This window comes from Xenopus laevis, chromosome 4L, assembly GCF_017654675.1.
Source record: "Xenopus laevis strain J_2021 chromosome 4L, Xenopus_laevis_v10.1, whole genome shotgun sequence".
NCBI lineage: Eukaryota > Metazoa > Chordata > Amphibia > Anura > Pipidae > Xenopus > Xenopus laevis.
The window spans coordinates 720,519-736,763 of NC_054377.1; the positions used below are offsets into that span (position 1 = coordinate 720,519).

Here is a 16,245-nt window from a genome sequence, read left to right on the forward strand (position 1 = left end):
ATCTTACCCGGCAGCTTCAGCCATATGCTTTTCTTAATCGGCTGAGCCAGATCCTTGGCATTTATCAGGCAGGTGAATAATTTCCCACAATGCTCTGCTGTAGGCGTCAATGAGAGAAGGTATGTGACTAAATCTTCATTTGTTTGGGTTTCTGCTCTCATTTCTTCCTTAATGGGATTGTTGTCCATTTGCCATTCCTCTGTGATGTCTTGGGCGTTGCTTCCAATCACCTCGCAGCTTAGGGTTAGGGGTTCTCCATATGTAGGGGAATGTGTGCTGCACTCTATATCCTTAACATGTACAGAGCCTGAAAGATACAGTATAATAGATACCATACATAGAGATCAATCGTATTGATTGTCTATCATATATCTGCAAAAACACACACACTTTATAAATTGGACGTTGCATAGATGACTTTGCAACAGTTGATATTTTTGGTTATTAACTTACTATTTTATATTGCAAGTAAAAATGATGTGTCATTGGTTGGTCTAATCTTGTTCTCTTACAATCGTCTCTCTCCATACTTACCCTATTTATTAATTCCTCTCCAATAGTAATAAAAGAAAAACTTACCTTTAAGAGTAAACAGATACTCCTTTCTCTTTGTCTCCCCACTGGCAGTGACTTCACATCGGATAGACATGTTGAGATCTGCATCGGTCGGAGTGTATTTAATTTTGCTGGTACAACAATATAACCCGTCCTTTCCTATTTGTGGCTCTGTGGTCACTATATTCTCTGTAAGAGCTGTGAAGGATTTTAGCCATCTCACTTGGAGGACTTTAGATGAGAATCCAGAGATTGTTATCTTGAAAGTAGCCTCCTTTTTGATCTCAAAAAATGTTGGCCATGCTGTGATTTCTGATAAAACGGGTAATTTGTCTGAAAGGGAAGAAGTGGGAATTATTGAGGTTGTGCAACATTATTGGGCAGTTTTATTAAGGGTCGAATTGAAAATTCAAATTTAATTTTTTTTTTTGTTGTCAAAACTGTCTAATTTGACTAGGGAATTACCCAAACTCGATTTAAGTCAAATTAGATTTTCAAGATTTATCATACTCTGGCCCTTTAAGAATTCTAAGTTCGACTATTCATCCCTAAAACCTGCCGAATTACTGTTTAAGTCAATGGAGAGGTCCAGGGATCAATTTGGAGATGTTTGGAGATGCAGCCTTCCTGACATTCAAGTTTTTTTTGGAGAAAAAACTCGAATCGAGTTTGATCAAATTCGAATCGAATTTTTCGGGTCATTTAAATTTGTCCGAGTTTTAATAATCCAATTTTATTAACTAATTTCACCAAGTCGAATTTTGAATTCATTCAAATTTAAGGGAGTTAAAAAAAACTCACCTCTATGAGAAGACACAATTCACAACAGACATTAACATAGAGTTGCCACTTTGATCCAAACAGTTCGGTTTTTAGCATTGCTGTATTTCAGAGCTTTCTGGATAACTGATTTCTGTATAATAGATCTCATACCTCTAATTAAAGGATTGAAGAATATAGATAAGAGATAGGGTAACCACCTGTGTGGTTTTGAACTGGACATCAAAACTGTATGTCCGGTTTACAACATTGAGAAAACTGATGCAATAGCCTCGCCCTGGTGTCATAATTCCACCAACATCATCGTGCCCACCTCTGATGTCATCATGTCTGTTCTTACATCACCGCCCCACCCCCAGTGCTATCTGCCCATCCCCTGTGTTCTGGTTTAGCCACCAGCAAAGGTGGCAACCCTACAATTACAGTAGGTCTGAAAGAATTGAATGGAACAAAAGGAAGACCAGCAAGAAAATGGATGGATTTTGATCACAACAATCATGAGCCTCCCACTGAAAAGCCTGAGGAACCAAATAGAAGACATTGCATTCTACAGAAACACTATCCATGAGGTCAACAGTGATGAGAGTGTGTGTATTCTATATTCTACTATTTACACTGCACTTTTACATATTTAAAATAGAATTGGGAATCATTAGTTTGGGTTTTTCTACCTTGTAAGAGCAAAAAAAAGCTCTGCATACTGCATGATTCCACCCTAAGAATAGTAATAATAGAGGGCATAAGGTGTAAGGTTAACTGAATGAGCGTGAGACTCAAACAATTCCACATTGAGTTTGACAATACCAAAATGCAAAATGAAATTTTCAATTTGAGTGGGAATCTAGTGTCCCCGAGGCCTCCTCAAACTCTTCTCCACCTCTGTAGAGAACTATCATACAGCTCCTTACATTGTCTTGCATTTTACAACAACAGAATCACCCTTATCAGGCCACTTTAGTGGGTAAATAAAGAAAAGAGAGGTTTCTGCATTATAAAACATTACCTGGCAGTTTCAGAGAGATATTTCTCTTAATTTCTCGCCGTTTTTTCCTATGGAATACCAGGCAGGTGAATAATTTCCCACAATGCTCAGCAGTAGGTGTTAGTGTAAGGAGAAAGAAGACTGCTTCTGTGTTGGTTAGAGTTTCTGCTTTCATTTGTCTCTTTATTGGCTTATCATTCTCCCACCATTTTGCTGTGATGTCATCATCTTCACAACCAATCACTTCACAGCTTAGGGTTAGAGGTTCGCCATATTCCATGGGATCTGGCTTGCAAACGATTTCTTTAACAACTACAAAGTCTGAAAGAGAATATTCATATTCAGGTCTGATAACTACAATATACAAGCAGTATCTAAAGCAGGGGTTTCCAACCTTTACCCGTGAGCCAAATGTAAAATAAGTTGGGGAGCAACATGAGCATGAAGTAAGTCCCAGAGGATGCAAAATAGGGGTTGTGATTGGCTACTTGGTGGCCCCTATGTGGAGTAGCAGCATGCAGAAGGCTCTACTTGGCACTATACTAGTTTTTATGCAATAAAAATTTGCCTCCAAGCCTGGAATTCAAAAATAAGCACCTGCTTTGAGGCCACTGGGAGCAACATCCAAGGGGTCGGAGAGCAACATGTTACTCATGAGCTACTGGTTGGGGATCACTGGTCTAGAGTATCAAAGTGAAACACCAACCTGGTTGGAGTCAGAAGGTAGGATACAATGTATAGCTGAACTATTCAGGGAAACATTAAGTAGAATGTTCTCTATTAAAGAATAGACAGTGATGCCTTCACCCAGAATTGCTGCGGATCTGACTTAATACACACGGCCGATAGCTTTGTACTTACTCTGCTTTTGCAGTTCCCAGGAAACGCTTTTAGGGTGTTCAAAACTTTGATGACTGACCTCACACCTGAAGATTTTACCACGGTCTTCCTCATGTGGATTATATGTGACATGACTGGTTAAATAAAACAATTCATTGGGATCAGTGAGTATTAGGCCATGGTTTGATGGCAAGAGCTCATCTTCTTTATACCAGGAAACAATCAGGTTCTCTGGGTGGAAGGAATGGATTCTGCAGGATAACGTCATTGCTTCCCCAAAAAACAGAGTTTTTGGAGATTTTTGTATCGGATCCAGCACTGGGTGGGCTATACAATGAGATAAGTATCACATAATACATATTAGTAATGATATATGGGCAGACGAAGCAAATGCTAACAAGTATAGACGGTTTTAGTCAAATGATATATATATTTCTGTCAATGCATAAATAACTAGTTGGGCCGCATTTTAACTATGGTGCATAGTTTGCGCACTGATTTCAATCAAGATCCCCAGGCTGAAATCCCAAACTCTTACAAGAAGCTCCATGTGTTGTTTATGCTTTTAGACATCAAGTCCTTTTCTGACTTATGGAGAGCAACAAAGAACCGTGTATTCCCCATGTCAAACATTGTGATTTATTATGATTATAAATAGATTTTAGGATTACCTGAAACCAGCATTTCCATTGTTTCCTCTACTCGGGAATCAGTTGCATAATGATACGTTCTGCAGATATATTTTGCTCCATGATCTTCTTTTATTGTTGGTCTTATTGTCAACAAACTAGAAAAACTGTTGGAATGATGTTCATTCTCAGTCTCCTGCAGTTCATGGGAATATTTGGTATCATTGATGTTGATGGTACCTTGATCCCAGCTGAGAAGTTCTGTTTCCCGACCCCTCGGATCCACTTTCAGCCAAGTAACACGGAGCGGCTTTGGCTTGAACCCATTGATGGGACAGATCAGAGTCAGGGGTTCTCCATGGAGGATACGGAGCGGAGATCTGATTTTGCACAAACTAGGGGGAACTTAATAGACAAACAAATAGTGTACAATTATACATTGATGGAACATGGCTGGATAATAGAAACAATCACATTGATGGTGAGTTTTTTTTTAATGAAGAAGAGACTGAATATTGGGGAAATGTCAGAAAGTAAATCTTCATGTTTACAGGGAAATCTAATCTTAGAATATTTTTCAAGCATGTGGGCACTGATATGAGAGAGGGTGAACTGGCTCTTCATTTATTCCAGCCCGTGGCCCTGGAGAGCTGTGGGGTCTCTCATGCACATAATGAGCAAGCTGGGACACGGGGAGGCATATTTATCAAAGGTCAAATTTGAATTCATGTGAGTTTTTAAAAACTCCCAAAAATTCGAAATTTGACCAATCAACATTTATAAAAAAATATCAAATTTTTGAAACTCGGATGGATTAAATTGTTGTGTCATACTCTGAGGAAGTGCCAAGAAATGAGGCACAAAACGCGTCAGTACTTGTTTGATATGAAGAACCAATACTGACAACTTTTATGTATTTAAATAAATCAAAGAAATTAAAATTTTAACAAGATTCTGGAGAAAATGTGTACAAATAAGCACTCACCCCAAATCTCCCCCTAACTGACCTTCAGACTGGGCCCCCTTAGCTCATAACAAGGTTACAGATATATAGAAACATTGGGGTAACAGTCACCCTGCTATAGTTCCAGGGGTACCCAGGGTACAAATAATCACTCACCCCAAATCTCCCCCTAACTGACCTTCAGACTGGGCCCCCTTAGCTCATAACAAGGTTACAGATATATAGAAACATTGGGGTGTCACCCTGCTATAGTTCCAGGGGTACCCAGGGTACCCCAAATCTCCCCCTAACTGACCTTCAGACTGGACCCCCTTAGCTCATAACAAGGTTACAGATATATAGAAACATTGGGGTGTCACCCTGCTATAGTTCCAGGGGTACCCAGGGCACAAATAAACACTCACCCCAAATCTCCCCCTAACTGACCTTCAGACTGGGCCCCCTTAGCTCATAACAAGGTTACAGATATATAGAAACATTGGGGTGTCACCCTGCTATAGTTCCAGGGGTAACCAGGGTACAAATAAGCACTCACCCCAAATCTCCCCCTAACTGACCTTCAGACTGGGCCCCCTTAGCTCATAACAAGGTTACAGATATATAGAAACATTGGGGTATCACCCTGCTATAGTTCCAGGGGTACCCAGGGTACAAATAAACACTCACCCCAAATCTCCCCCTAACTGACCTTCAGACTGGGCCCCCTTAGCTCATAACAAGGTTACAGATATATAGAAACATTGGGGTGTCACCCTGCTATAGTTCCAGGGGTACCCAGGGTACAAATAAGCACTCACCCCAAATCTCCCCCTAACTGACCTTCAGACTGGGCCCCCTTAGCTCATAACAAGGTTACAGATATATAGAAACATTGGGGAGTCATCCTGCTATAGTTCCAGGGGTACCCAGGGTACAAATAATCACTCACCCCAAATCTCCCCTAACTGACCTTCAGACTGGGCCCCCTTAGCTCATAACAAGGTTACAGATATATAGAAACATTGGGGTAACAGTCACCCTGCTATAGTTCCAGGGGTACCCAGGGTACAAATAAACACTCACCCCAAATCTCCCCCTAACTGACCTTCAGACTGGGCCCCCTTAGCTCATAACAAGGTTACAGATATATAGAAACATTGGGGTAACAGTCACCCTGCTATAGTTCCAGGGGTACCCAGGGTACAAATAAACACTCACCCCAAATCTCCCCCTAACTGACCTTCAGACTGGGCCCCCTTAGCTCATAACAAGGTTACAGATATATAGAAACATTGGGGTGTCACCCTGCTATAGTTCCAGGGGTACCCAGGGTACCCCAAATCTCCCCCTAACTGACCTTCAGACTGGACCCCCTTAGCTCATAACAAGGTTACAGATATATAGAAACATTGGGGTGTCACCCTGCTATAGTTCCAGGGGTACCCAGGGCACAAATAAACACTCACCCCAAATCTCCCCCTAACTGACCTTCAGACTGGGCCCCCTTAGCTCATAACAAGGTTACAGATATATAGAAACATTGGGGTGTCACCCTGCTATAGTTCCAGGGGTAACCAGGGTACAAATAAGCACTCACCCCAAATCTCCCCCTAACTGACCTTCAGACTGGGCCCCTTAGCTCATAACAAGGTTACAGATATATAGAAACATTGGGGTATCACCCTGCTATAGTTCCAGGGGTACCCAGGGTACAAATAAACACTCACCCCAAATCTCCCCCTAACTGACCTTCAGACTGGGCCCCCTTAGCTCATAACAAGGTTACAGATATATAGAAACATTGGGGTGTCACCCTGCTATAGTTCCAGGGGTACCCAGGGTACAAATAAGCACTCACCCCAAATCTCCCCCTAACTGACCTTCAGACTGGGCCCCCTTAGCTCATAACAAGGTTACAGATATATAGAAACATTGGGGAGTCATCCTGCTATAGTTCCAGGGGTACCCAGGGTACAAATAATCACTCACCCCAAATCTCCCCCTAACTGACCTTCAGACTGGGCCCCCTTAGCTCATAACAAGGTTACAGATATATAGAAACATTGGGGTAACAGTCACCCTGCTATAGTTCCAGGGGTACCCAGGGTACAAATAAACACTCACCCCAAATCTCCCCCTAACTGACCTTCAGACTGGGCCCCCTTAGCTCATAACAAGGTTACAGATATATAGAAACATTGGGGTAACAGTCACCCTGCTATAGTTCCAGGGGTACCCAGGGTACAAATAAACACTCACCCCAAATCTCCCCCTAACTGACCTTCAGACTGGGCCCCCTTAGCTCATAACAAGGTTACAGATATATAGAAACATTGGGGTGTCACCCTGCTATAGTTCCAGGGGTACCCAGGGTACAAATAAGCATTCACCCCAAATCTCCCCCTAACTGACCTTCAGACTGGGCCCTCTTACCTCTTAACAAGGTTACAGATATATACAAAGATTGGGGTGTCACCCTGCTATAGTTCCAGGGGTACCCAGGGTACAAATAAGCACTAACCACAAATCTCCCCCTAACTGACCTTCAGACTGGGCCCCCTTAGCTCATAACAAGGTTACAGATATATAGAAACATTGGGGTGTCACCCTGCTATAGTTCCAGGGGTACCCAGGGTACAAATAAGCACTCACCCCAAATCTCCCCCTAACTGACCTTCAGACTGGGCCCCCTTAGCTCATAACAAGGTTACAGATATATAGAAACATTGGGGTGTCACCCTGCTATAGTTCCAGGGGTACCCAGGGTACAAATAAGCACTCACCCCAAATCTCCTCCTAACTGACCTTCAGACTGGGCCCCCTTAGCTCATAACAAGGTTACAGATATATAGAAACATTGGGGTAACAGTCACCCTGCTATAGTTCCAGGGGTACCCAGGACACAAATAAACACTCACCCCAAATCTCCCCCTAACTGACCTTCAGACTGGGCCCCCTTAGCTCATAACAAGGTTACAGATATATAGAAACATTGGGGTGTCACCCTGCTATAGTTCCAGGGGTACACAGGGCACAGATGGGCACTCACCCCGAAATCTGCATATTGGCAGCATTATGTATAAGCGTAACATGAGCTAGGGAGGGCTACTATCACATGCTGAAGCACAAACGGGAACATGAGGGCAAAAAGTTTGAAAAGGTCTATTTTAGGGGCCACTGGAAGCTACATGATTGTGTGAAATGAACTGAACACTTCAGATAATTCTTTTTTCTGACACAGTCACTAGATTACCCTTGGGCAAAGTGTTCCTTTTTACAGCCTATGATTTTCTTTGTTATGCATGTAGATTTAGGGGCTGATTCACTAAATTCGAGTGAAGGATTCGAAGTAAAAAAACTTAGAATTTCGAAGGTTTTTTTGGGCTACTTCGACCATCGAATGGGCTACTTCGACCTTCGACTACAACTTTGAATCGAAGGATTCGAACTAAAAATCGTTCGACTATTCGACCATTCGATAGTCGAAGTACTGTCTCTTTAAGAAAAAACTTCGACCCCCTAGTTCGCCATCTAAAAGCTACCGAAGTCAATGTTAGTCTATGGGGAAGGTCCCCATAGGCTTTCCTAAGTTTTTTTGATCGAAGGATATTCCTTCGATCGTTGGATTAAAATCCTTCGAATCGTTCGATCGTACTATCTGCGCTAAATCCTTCGACTTCGATATTCGAAGTCGAAGGATTTCAATTCCTAGTCGAATATCGAGGGTTAATTAACCCTCGATATTCGACCCATAGTGAATCAGCCCCATAGTGTCTCACAGAGGGGGGAAAGAATCTATGATTATTTCTCATAGCTCCACCAAACAGATTGAGAAAAGAATGGAATCTTAGCTGAATTTTTAATTTCTGTAAGTTTTCAGGGCACAGTAACTTCTGGCCAATGGCTGTGCCACTGGTAAATTGTCATTAAAGGGGATGTGGGATTCTGTTGATAGTCTGTAGTGGGTCTATTACATTGTTTGAGAATAAATAATATAATAGGCAGCCATCTGTAGGCTGGAGGTCTCCTTTACATGGTCTTCATTCGTCTGCCTATTACAATACCATAAGAGAAGAGAAATAGGAGGCAATTAAAATAAATATGGGTGTTTTAGAATAACAACAAATAGAGGCCACTCAGGAATGAATGAAAAGCAATGATAAATGACAAAAATCAAGATAAAATGTACCTCTTGTGACCTGCAGCCGACAGGACTCAGAGATGGGAGAGATCAGAGTAATGTGAGTGACCTGCACTGTCAGTTCTGCCCCATTATCTTTGTGCATGTCGGGAGTTATATGGATTGTGCACTGACAGTTGGATATTAGTAATTTACTTCTTGTTATTACAGGAACCATCCTCACATTCACATTACTCATTAACCCTTGTCTCTCTGTCTCAGTATCCACAGATGGTTCCTTTGTCTTTGCAGACTCAGAATCCCAGGAGTCAATTTCCATCTCTTCTCCCCCTTTTCTTTTCAACCACAATGTAATTCTGATGGGTTTGGGTCGGAACCCAGAGATCTGGCAGGACAGAGTCGCCCTGTTCATATGCACCAAATGTTCTGCTCCCGTAATGGGAGAGAGTCTTGGGGGCTCTGTAACAAATAAACACATTTTTAGGAATTACTATAAAGTACCAGTGATAGTGAAGGATAAATTCCATTTTTTCAATTACCTTATATACTCGAGTATAAGTCGAGTTTTTCAGCATCCAAAATGTGCTGAAAAAGTCTACCTCGGCTTATACTCGAGTCAGTGGGCAGTAGCTGAGATTGCAGTCACTTTTAATCATTTATATACCAACAGTTCACTTGGGGAGAGACTGCAATATCACACAGCGCCCTCTGTTGGTTTTATGAAAGAATAACAGTGACTGCAATATCACACAGCGCCCTCTGTTGGTTATATGAAAGAATAACAGTAACTGCAATATCACACAGCGCCCTCTGTTGGTTATATGAAAGAATAACAGTGACTGCAATATCACACAGCGCCCTCTGTTGGTTATATGAAAGAATAACAGTAACTGCAATATCACACAGCGCCCTCTGTTGGTTATATGAAAGAATAACAGTGACTGCAATATCACACAGCGCCCTCTGTTGGTTATATGAAAGATTAACAGTGATGGAAATATCACACAGCACCCTCTGCACATGGTAGTGGGACAGTGGGACAATGCACACAGTAATCCGTTTGGCAATTCTCTGTCACCATCAACTTTGCAAAGAAGTCCGGTTGATCGATGGGGGGGGTCGCTTTGGCGGAATGTGCGCTGCTGGGAGACAGGGCTGTAGTTGTGTCTAGGCTTATACTCGAGTCAATAAGTTTTCCCAGTTTTTGTAGTTAAAATTAGGTACCTCGGCTTATACTCGGGTCGGCTTATACTCGAGTACATACGGTAGCACAATCTTAGTAATCTTGGTAGTACCAATCTTTAGAGCAACAACTTTTTTGAAACTCCTACCATTAATTTTCTAGTTCCTTTGAATCGAATTCCTTGCGGAATCACTAAATATCACTTAATACTAAATATCATAATATTTCCATTTCCATGCTTTCTAATATCCATGCTACACTCATATAAAATGAAATACAATGTATAGTTTGTGTACTTGAATTCTGGAAACATAAAATGCTGATACATTACTTACTTTTCTTCAAACAAGTTTTCCAGTAGATGAAAAGCCCCAGTAAAAGTAATATCACAATCACAAGCACAATCACAGCTACTCCTAGAGGGGTTATGGAATTATTTGTTGGGTTCTCTGGGTCTGTAATGACAAGGAATATTTAACGAATAGATGTCAGTTATTTTGTATTTATGTGTGTTATTTCCATAAAAGGCAATTACGGTCGCACTGGAAGTGTAAGTAGTATAAATTTCTCCAGGACATTGTTGCACACCTCCCAACACTTGAACAGCAGAAAGATGAACACAATTAAGGGGCAGATTTATCAAAGGTCGAATTGAAAATTTGAATTTTTAAATTCGAATTTCTAGTTTATTTAAGTGTAATTCAGCTAGGGAATAGTCCAAATTCGATTTGAGTTATAAAAAAAATCAAAATTCGAATTTCAAAATTTCAAAGAATTCAAATTTGACTGATGCCGAATTAGCATTTTAGCCTATGGGGGACCTACTACAATCAATTTGGAGTCATGGTAGTTTTTTTTTGGTGAAAAAACTAGAATCGAATTTAATTCAAATTCGATTAGAGTTTGCGGGTCAATCCTATTCACCCGAATTTAAAAAATTCGAATTTTTTAATAAATTTTGATTGGTCGTTTTTTTTTTAGAATTTTGAGTTTATGGGAGTTTTTATAAACTCCCATAAACTCTAAATTCGACCCTTGATAAATATGCCCCTAACAGATGTGCAACATCTGTTACCACACCCACTTTGTGGCCACACCTCCAAACACACCCCTAGATTTCATGACATATTGCGACCCCCCATTCTATTTCAATGAGGCTAAAAAATATCGCATGCTGTGTTATTCCCATCCATTAGCAAAGTCTGCAAGGATCAGTTTTTCTATAATAATATATGTGTTTTTTATTTCTGTTTCATTTTTTCCCAGTAAACTTTAAAACAAAAATAAAGGGGTATATTTATCAAAGAGTGAAGTTAAAAAAAAACCCGCCACAGTCTGCTAATTTCACCATTCATTTCTATGGGATTTTGAAAGACGTATTTATCAAATTATGAATTTGCACTTTCACCCATAGATAAATACTCCTTTAAAAATCCCATAGAAATGAATGGAGAGTGGCAGAGTAGAGGACTGTGGCCATCTCTAACTTCACTTTTTATTAAATATACCCCAAAGTTGTTAGATAATATTCCCATTAACTCCTATCCAACTTGAACTTTTTTTTTGAGCTTTTCTTTCCCACTGCCATTTTTATAGTCTTTTTCTTCATAAATCCCAACTATTCAAGGTCTCAGAAAATAATTGCAAGTTTTTTCCGTGCCTCTCGAGGAAAGAGCACAAAAGTAATTTTGATAAATCACCCATAGAAGACCTCTTTATTTGTATTTGTGTAGTTTTAGAAGTATTTTCAACCATGAAAAAAACTCACATTTTAAAAAAAACATGAATTTCTACTTAGTGTCGGGCTGGGGTGTGTGGTGCCAACCGGGTCCCTAAGGGTCCCCACCCATCGAGGGTCTCCCACCCCAGACACCCCAGGCCTGGGTCGGCAGGACCCACCATGTTTTTTTCCAGTGTCCTGCTGGCCCAGTCCAACCTTGTGTCTACTTATTTAGATCCTAATATAAAAAACACAAACAAATAAAAACACAGAACAAATCTGAAACAAAAACCTGAAAATCCTAGTTTGCATAAAAATTTCACACGATTACCATCACTATTAAAATCAATAAAACCTTGACTTAAATTAAGATTTTCCAATTTGACCAGGATACCTCCCATTGATTTCTATATGACCTTGTCAGCTTTTAAATTGCAAAGTTTTGTATTACAGTTTTTTTGTGCTTTTTACACTTAGGGGCTGATTCACTAAGGGTCGAATATCGAGGGTCAATATTCGACTGGGAATTGAAATCCTTCGACTTCGAATATCGAAGTCGGAGGATTTAGCGCAAATAGTGCGATCGAACGATTCGAAGGATTTAAATCCAACGATCGAAGGAATATCCTTCGATCAAAAAAAGTTAGCCAAGCCTATAGGGACCTTCCCCATTGACTTCGGTAGCTTTTAGATGGCGAACTAGGGGGTCGAAGTTTTTTTTAAAGAGACAGTACTTCGACTATCGAATGGTCGAATAGAACGATTTTTACTTCGAATCCTTCGATTCGAAGTCGTAGTCGAAGGTCGAAGTAGCCCATTCGATGGTCGAAGTAGCCCAAAAAAACCTTCAAAATTTGAAGTTTTTTTACTTCGAATCCTTCACTCGAATTTAGTGAATCGGCCCCTTAGTGTCGGGCTGGGGTGTGTGGTGCCAACCGGGTCCCTAAGGGTCCCCACCCATCGAGGGTCTCCCACCCCAGACACCCCAGGCCTGGGTCGGCAGGACCCACCATGTTTATTTTCCTGCTGGCCCAGTCCAACCTTGTGTCTACTTATTTAGATCCTAATATAAAGAACACAAACAAATAAAAACACAGAACAAATCTGAAACAAAAACCTGAAAATCCTAGTTTGCATAAGAATTTGACATGATTACCATCACTATTAAAATCAATAAAACCTTGACTTAAATTAAGATTTTCTAATTTGACCAGGATACCTCCCATTGATTTCTATATGACCTTGTCAGCTTTTGAATTGCAAAATTTTGTATTACAGTTTTTTGGTGCTAATTTGTTAAATACACATTTTTTTGCGTTAAAAACTTTGATTTGGGGAAACATAAAAAATATGAAAGTTGATAAATACTGAAAGTGGAATATATTCAGAGCTAATTCAATGTCTAAACAATACAAAAGGGGTGCCCAGTCGCTTGTAGTTATGTTGCTGAACTTACCTTTAAGGTGTAAAGTAAAATTCAGAAGAAGGTCATTTTCCAATGATCTATGGGACACGATACAGAAATATAATGTTTTGTCATTGGCCACAGAAGGATTCAATATCAGAAGACTTGTTACACTGAATGTTCCATCTGGGTTTGTAACTGGGTCTTTCTGGTAAACATCAGATTCCAACGGAGAACGACCGTAGACCTTGTGATGCTTCTCCCACTTAATAGATATTTGCAATGGGTAAAATCTGTGGGCTTTGCATGAAACCTGTTTCTCCTTTCCAGCCTCAAAATCCTTGGGTGAATCCAAATGAGCTTTTGGCTTAGCTGCAATCATAATAAATAAAAACATTGATTTATTTTCCTGAAAAACGAAAACTTCCACTGAAATAGGGAAATTTTAACAATGTAAAATAGTTTTGGAATCAGATGCAGTGAAACTGGGGATGTAGAGCCTATAAAGTGATGCTTGGGTACCTGATAAAGAACCTAATTGCAGGAAAGGGGTTCCCCTGGAGTGGTGACAGCAGAGGAACTCAGGTCATGACACCAATAATGTATAGGATTTTTCAGTTGTTCATTATAATGTACAGTAGTGATGGGCGAATTAATCGCAAAACAGTGCCAGCGTCTCGTTTTTGACGCTGGCGCTCGTTTTTGACTCCGGCGCCTGTTTTTTTTTACTCCGGCGCCCGTTTTTTCGATGCCGGTGGGCGTTTTTCTGATGCCGGCGCCCGTTTTTTTGACACCGGCGCCCATTTTTTTGATGCCGGCGGCTGTTTTTTTCAGACGCGGCGAAAAAGTTTTTTGACGCCGGCGAATTTTTTAGGGCGAATTTTCATGGGCGTTTCGCGAATTTATTCGCTGGTGGCGAATCGCGCAAATTCGCAGCGAATTCGTACCTGGCAAATAAATTCGCCCATCACTAATGTACAGTCAAACACTCTATTATCTGAAATGTTTGGCACCTGGGGTTTTTCAAAATTACAAATCTTTCCATAATTTGGTTCTTTAGTCAAAGTCAAGTCAAAGTGAACTCTATTGTCATCTCAGCAGTATACGAATACACAGTGAGACAAGACGACTCCAGCTGGTACATATCACAAAAAGGCACTTAAAAATACACAATAAATATGTAAACATGAAATGTGCAAAATATTGGCAGGAATTGGATATATACATGTGTAATCCTTTAGATTTGTGCAAATAAATAAACAGTTGACAAAGTTCAGTTCACAGTTCAGGTGAGTCTGGGATGTAGTGGGAGGACAGGCAGTGAGTTGAGGAGTCTGATCACTTGTGGAAAAAAGCTTTCGCCTGGTTGTTTGGGCTTTAATACTACGAAAGCGTCTGCCGGATGGGAGCAGTGTGAACAGTCCATGTGAGGGGTGTGTGGAGTCCAGTGCAGGAGACCTTTCTTACACAGCGCTTGTGGATCATGTCCTGCAGTGATGGAAGAGCCGCTCCAATGATGTTGCCAGCTGCTCTGACAGTCCCCTGTAGACTTTTCCGTTCAGCAGAGCTGACACTTCTGTACCAGATGGAGATGCAGCTCGTCAGGACGCTCTCTATGGTGCCCCTGTAGAACACTGTGAGGGTGGGAGGCGGAAGGCTGGCCCGTTTCAGTCGTCTTAGGAAGCGAAGACGCTGCTGAGCCTTTTTGGTAATGGAGGCAGTGTTGCTGGTCCAGGTGAGGTCATCAGAGATGTGGACTCCCAGGAATTTGGTGTTCTTAACTGTCTCTACTGTGGAGCCGTTGATGTTGAGTGGTGTGTGAGCAGGGAGAGTTCTCCTGAAGTCGATGATCATCTCTTTCATTTTATCCACATTCAGTGACAGGTTGTTCTCACTGCACCAGATCAACAGCTGTTGAACCTCATCTCTGTACCCCGACTCGTCGTTGTGGCTGATGAGCCCCACCACAGTTGTGTCATCGGCGAACTTGATGATGTGGTTTGAGCTGTGTCTCGCTATGCAGTCATGTGTCAGCAATGTGTACAACAACGGGCTGAGAACACATCCTTGAGGAGCTCCTGTGCTCAATCTGATGGGGCTGGAAACCTTGTCTCCAATACGAACAGACTGAGGCCTCTCTGACAGAAAGTCCAAGATCCAATTGCACAAAGAGGTGCTCAATCCCAGCTCTCTTAGTTTCTCGCTCAGCTTTTGAGGGATGATGGTATTGAATGCTGAGCTAAAGTCTATAAACAGCATTCTCACATAACTGTCTTTCTTGTCCAGATGAGTTAGTGAGAGGTGGAGTACAGAAGATATGGCATCCTCAGTTGACCTGTTTGGCCGATATGCAAATTGTAGTGGGTCCAGTGAGCGGGGGAGGGTGCTCTTGATGTGCCATCACAAGTCTCTCGAAGCATTTCATGATGACCGGGGTTAGTGTAACAGGGCGGTAGTCATTCAGGCAGGTTACTGAAGATTTTTTGGCACTGGAATGATGGTGGTGGACTTGAAGCATGTGGGGATGATCATATGGCTTAGCGATGTGTTGAAAATGTCAGTGAAGATGTCAGCCAACTGAGATCAGCACAGTCTCTGAGCACACGACCAGGAATGTTGTCTGTCCGGCAGGTTTTCGTGGATTGACCTTGATTAAGGTTCGCCTCACGTCGGCCGTGGGCAGACAGATGACTTGGTCGGTGAGAGGAGGCGTGGCTTTCCTCACAGGCTCTTTGTTTAGAGCGTCAAACCGTGCGTAGAACTTGTTCAGTTCCTCTGGGAGTGTGGCGTCTTCATCGTTGCTGCTCCACGCAGGCTTGTATTGTGTGACAGCCTGAATGCCTTGCCATAAGTTGCGTGAGTCTTTTGAGTTGTCAAAATGATTTGGAATCTTCAGTGTGTACTCCTGCTTTGCTTGTCGGATGGTTCGAGAGAGGTTGGCCCTGGCTGTTTTAAGAGCAACTCTGTCCCCTGATCGATGATTTAAGTCTGCTAAGAATCATTAAAACATTAAATAAATGCAATATTATTGTTTTGCCACCAGTCTTGATCAATGAATATATTCTTA

At 41.4% G+C, this 16,245-nt stretch overlaps 1 protein-coding gene across 1 annotated transcript in view; it reads right to left on the reverse strand.

The window, feature by feature from the left end:
* Window positions 1-16,245, reverse strand: part of LOC121402884 — a 30,856-nt gene that overhangs the window by 4,521 nt on the left and 10,090 nt on the right. The window contains exons 3-10 of the mRNA XM_041589643.1: window positions 13,230-13,550; window positions 10,389-10,508; window positions 8,919-9,329; window positions 3,829-4,191; window positions 3,179-3,484; window positions 2,339-2,638; window positions 580-888; window positions 8-307 (exon numbers count right to left, since the gene is read on the reverse strand). Coding sequence (XP_041445577.1) covers window positions 8-307; window positions 580-888; window positions 2,339-2,638; window positions 3,179-3,484; window positions 3,829-4,191; window positions 8,919-9,329; window positions 10,389-10,508; window positions 13,230-13,550 — 2,430 coding nt within the window. The remainder of the gene's footprint in view (window positions 1-7; window positions 308-579; window positions 889-2,338; window positions 2,639-3,178; window positions 3,485-3,828; window positions 4,192-8,918; window positions 9,330-10,388; window positions 10,509-13,229; window positions 13,551-16,245) is intronic.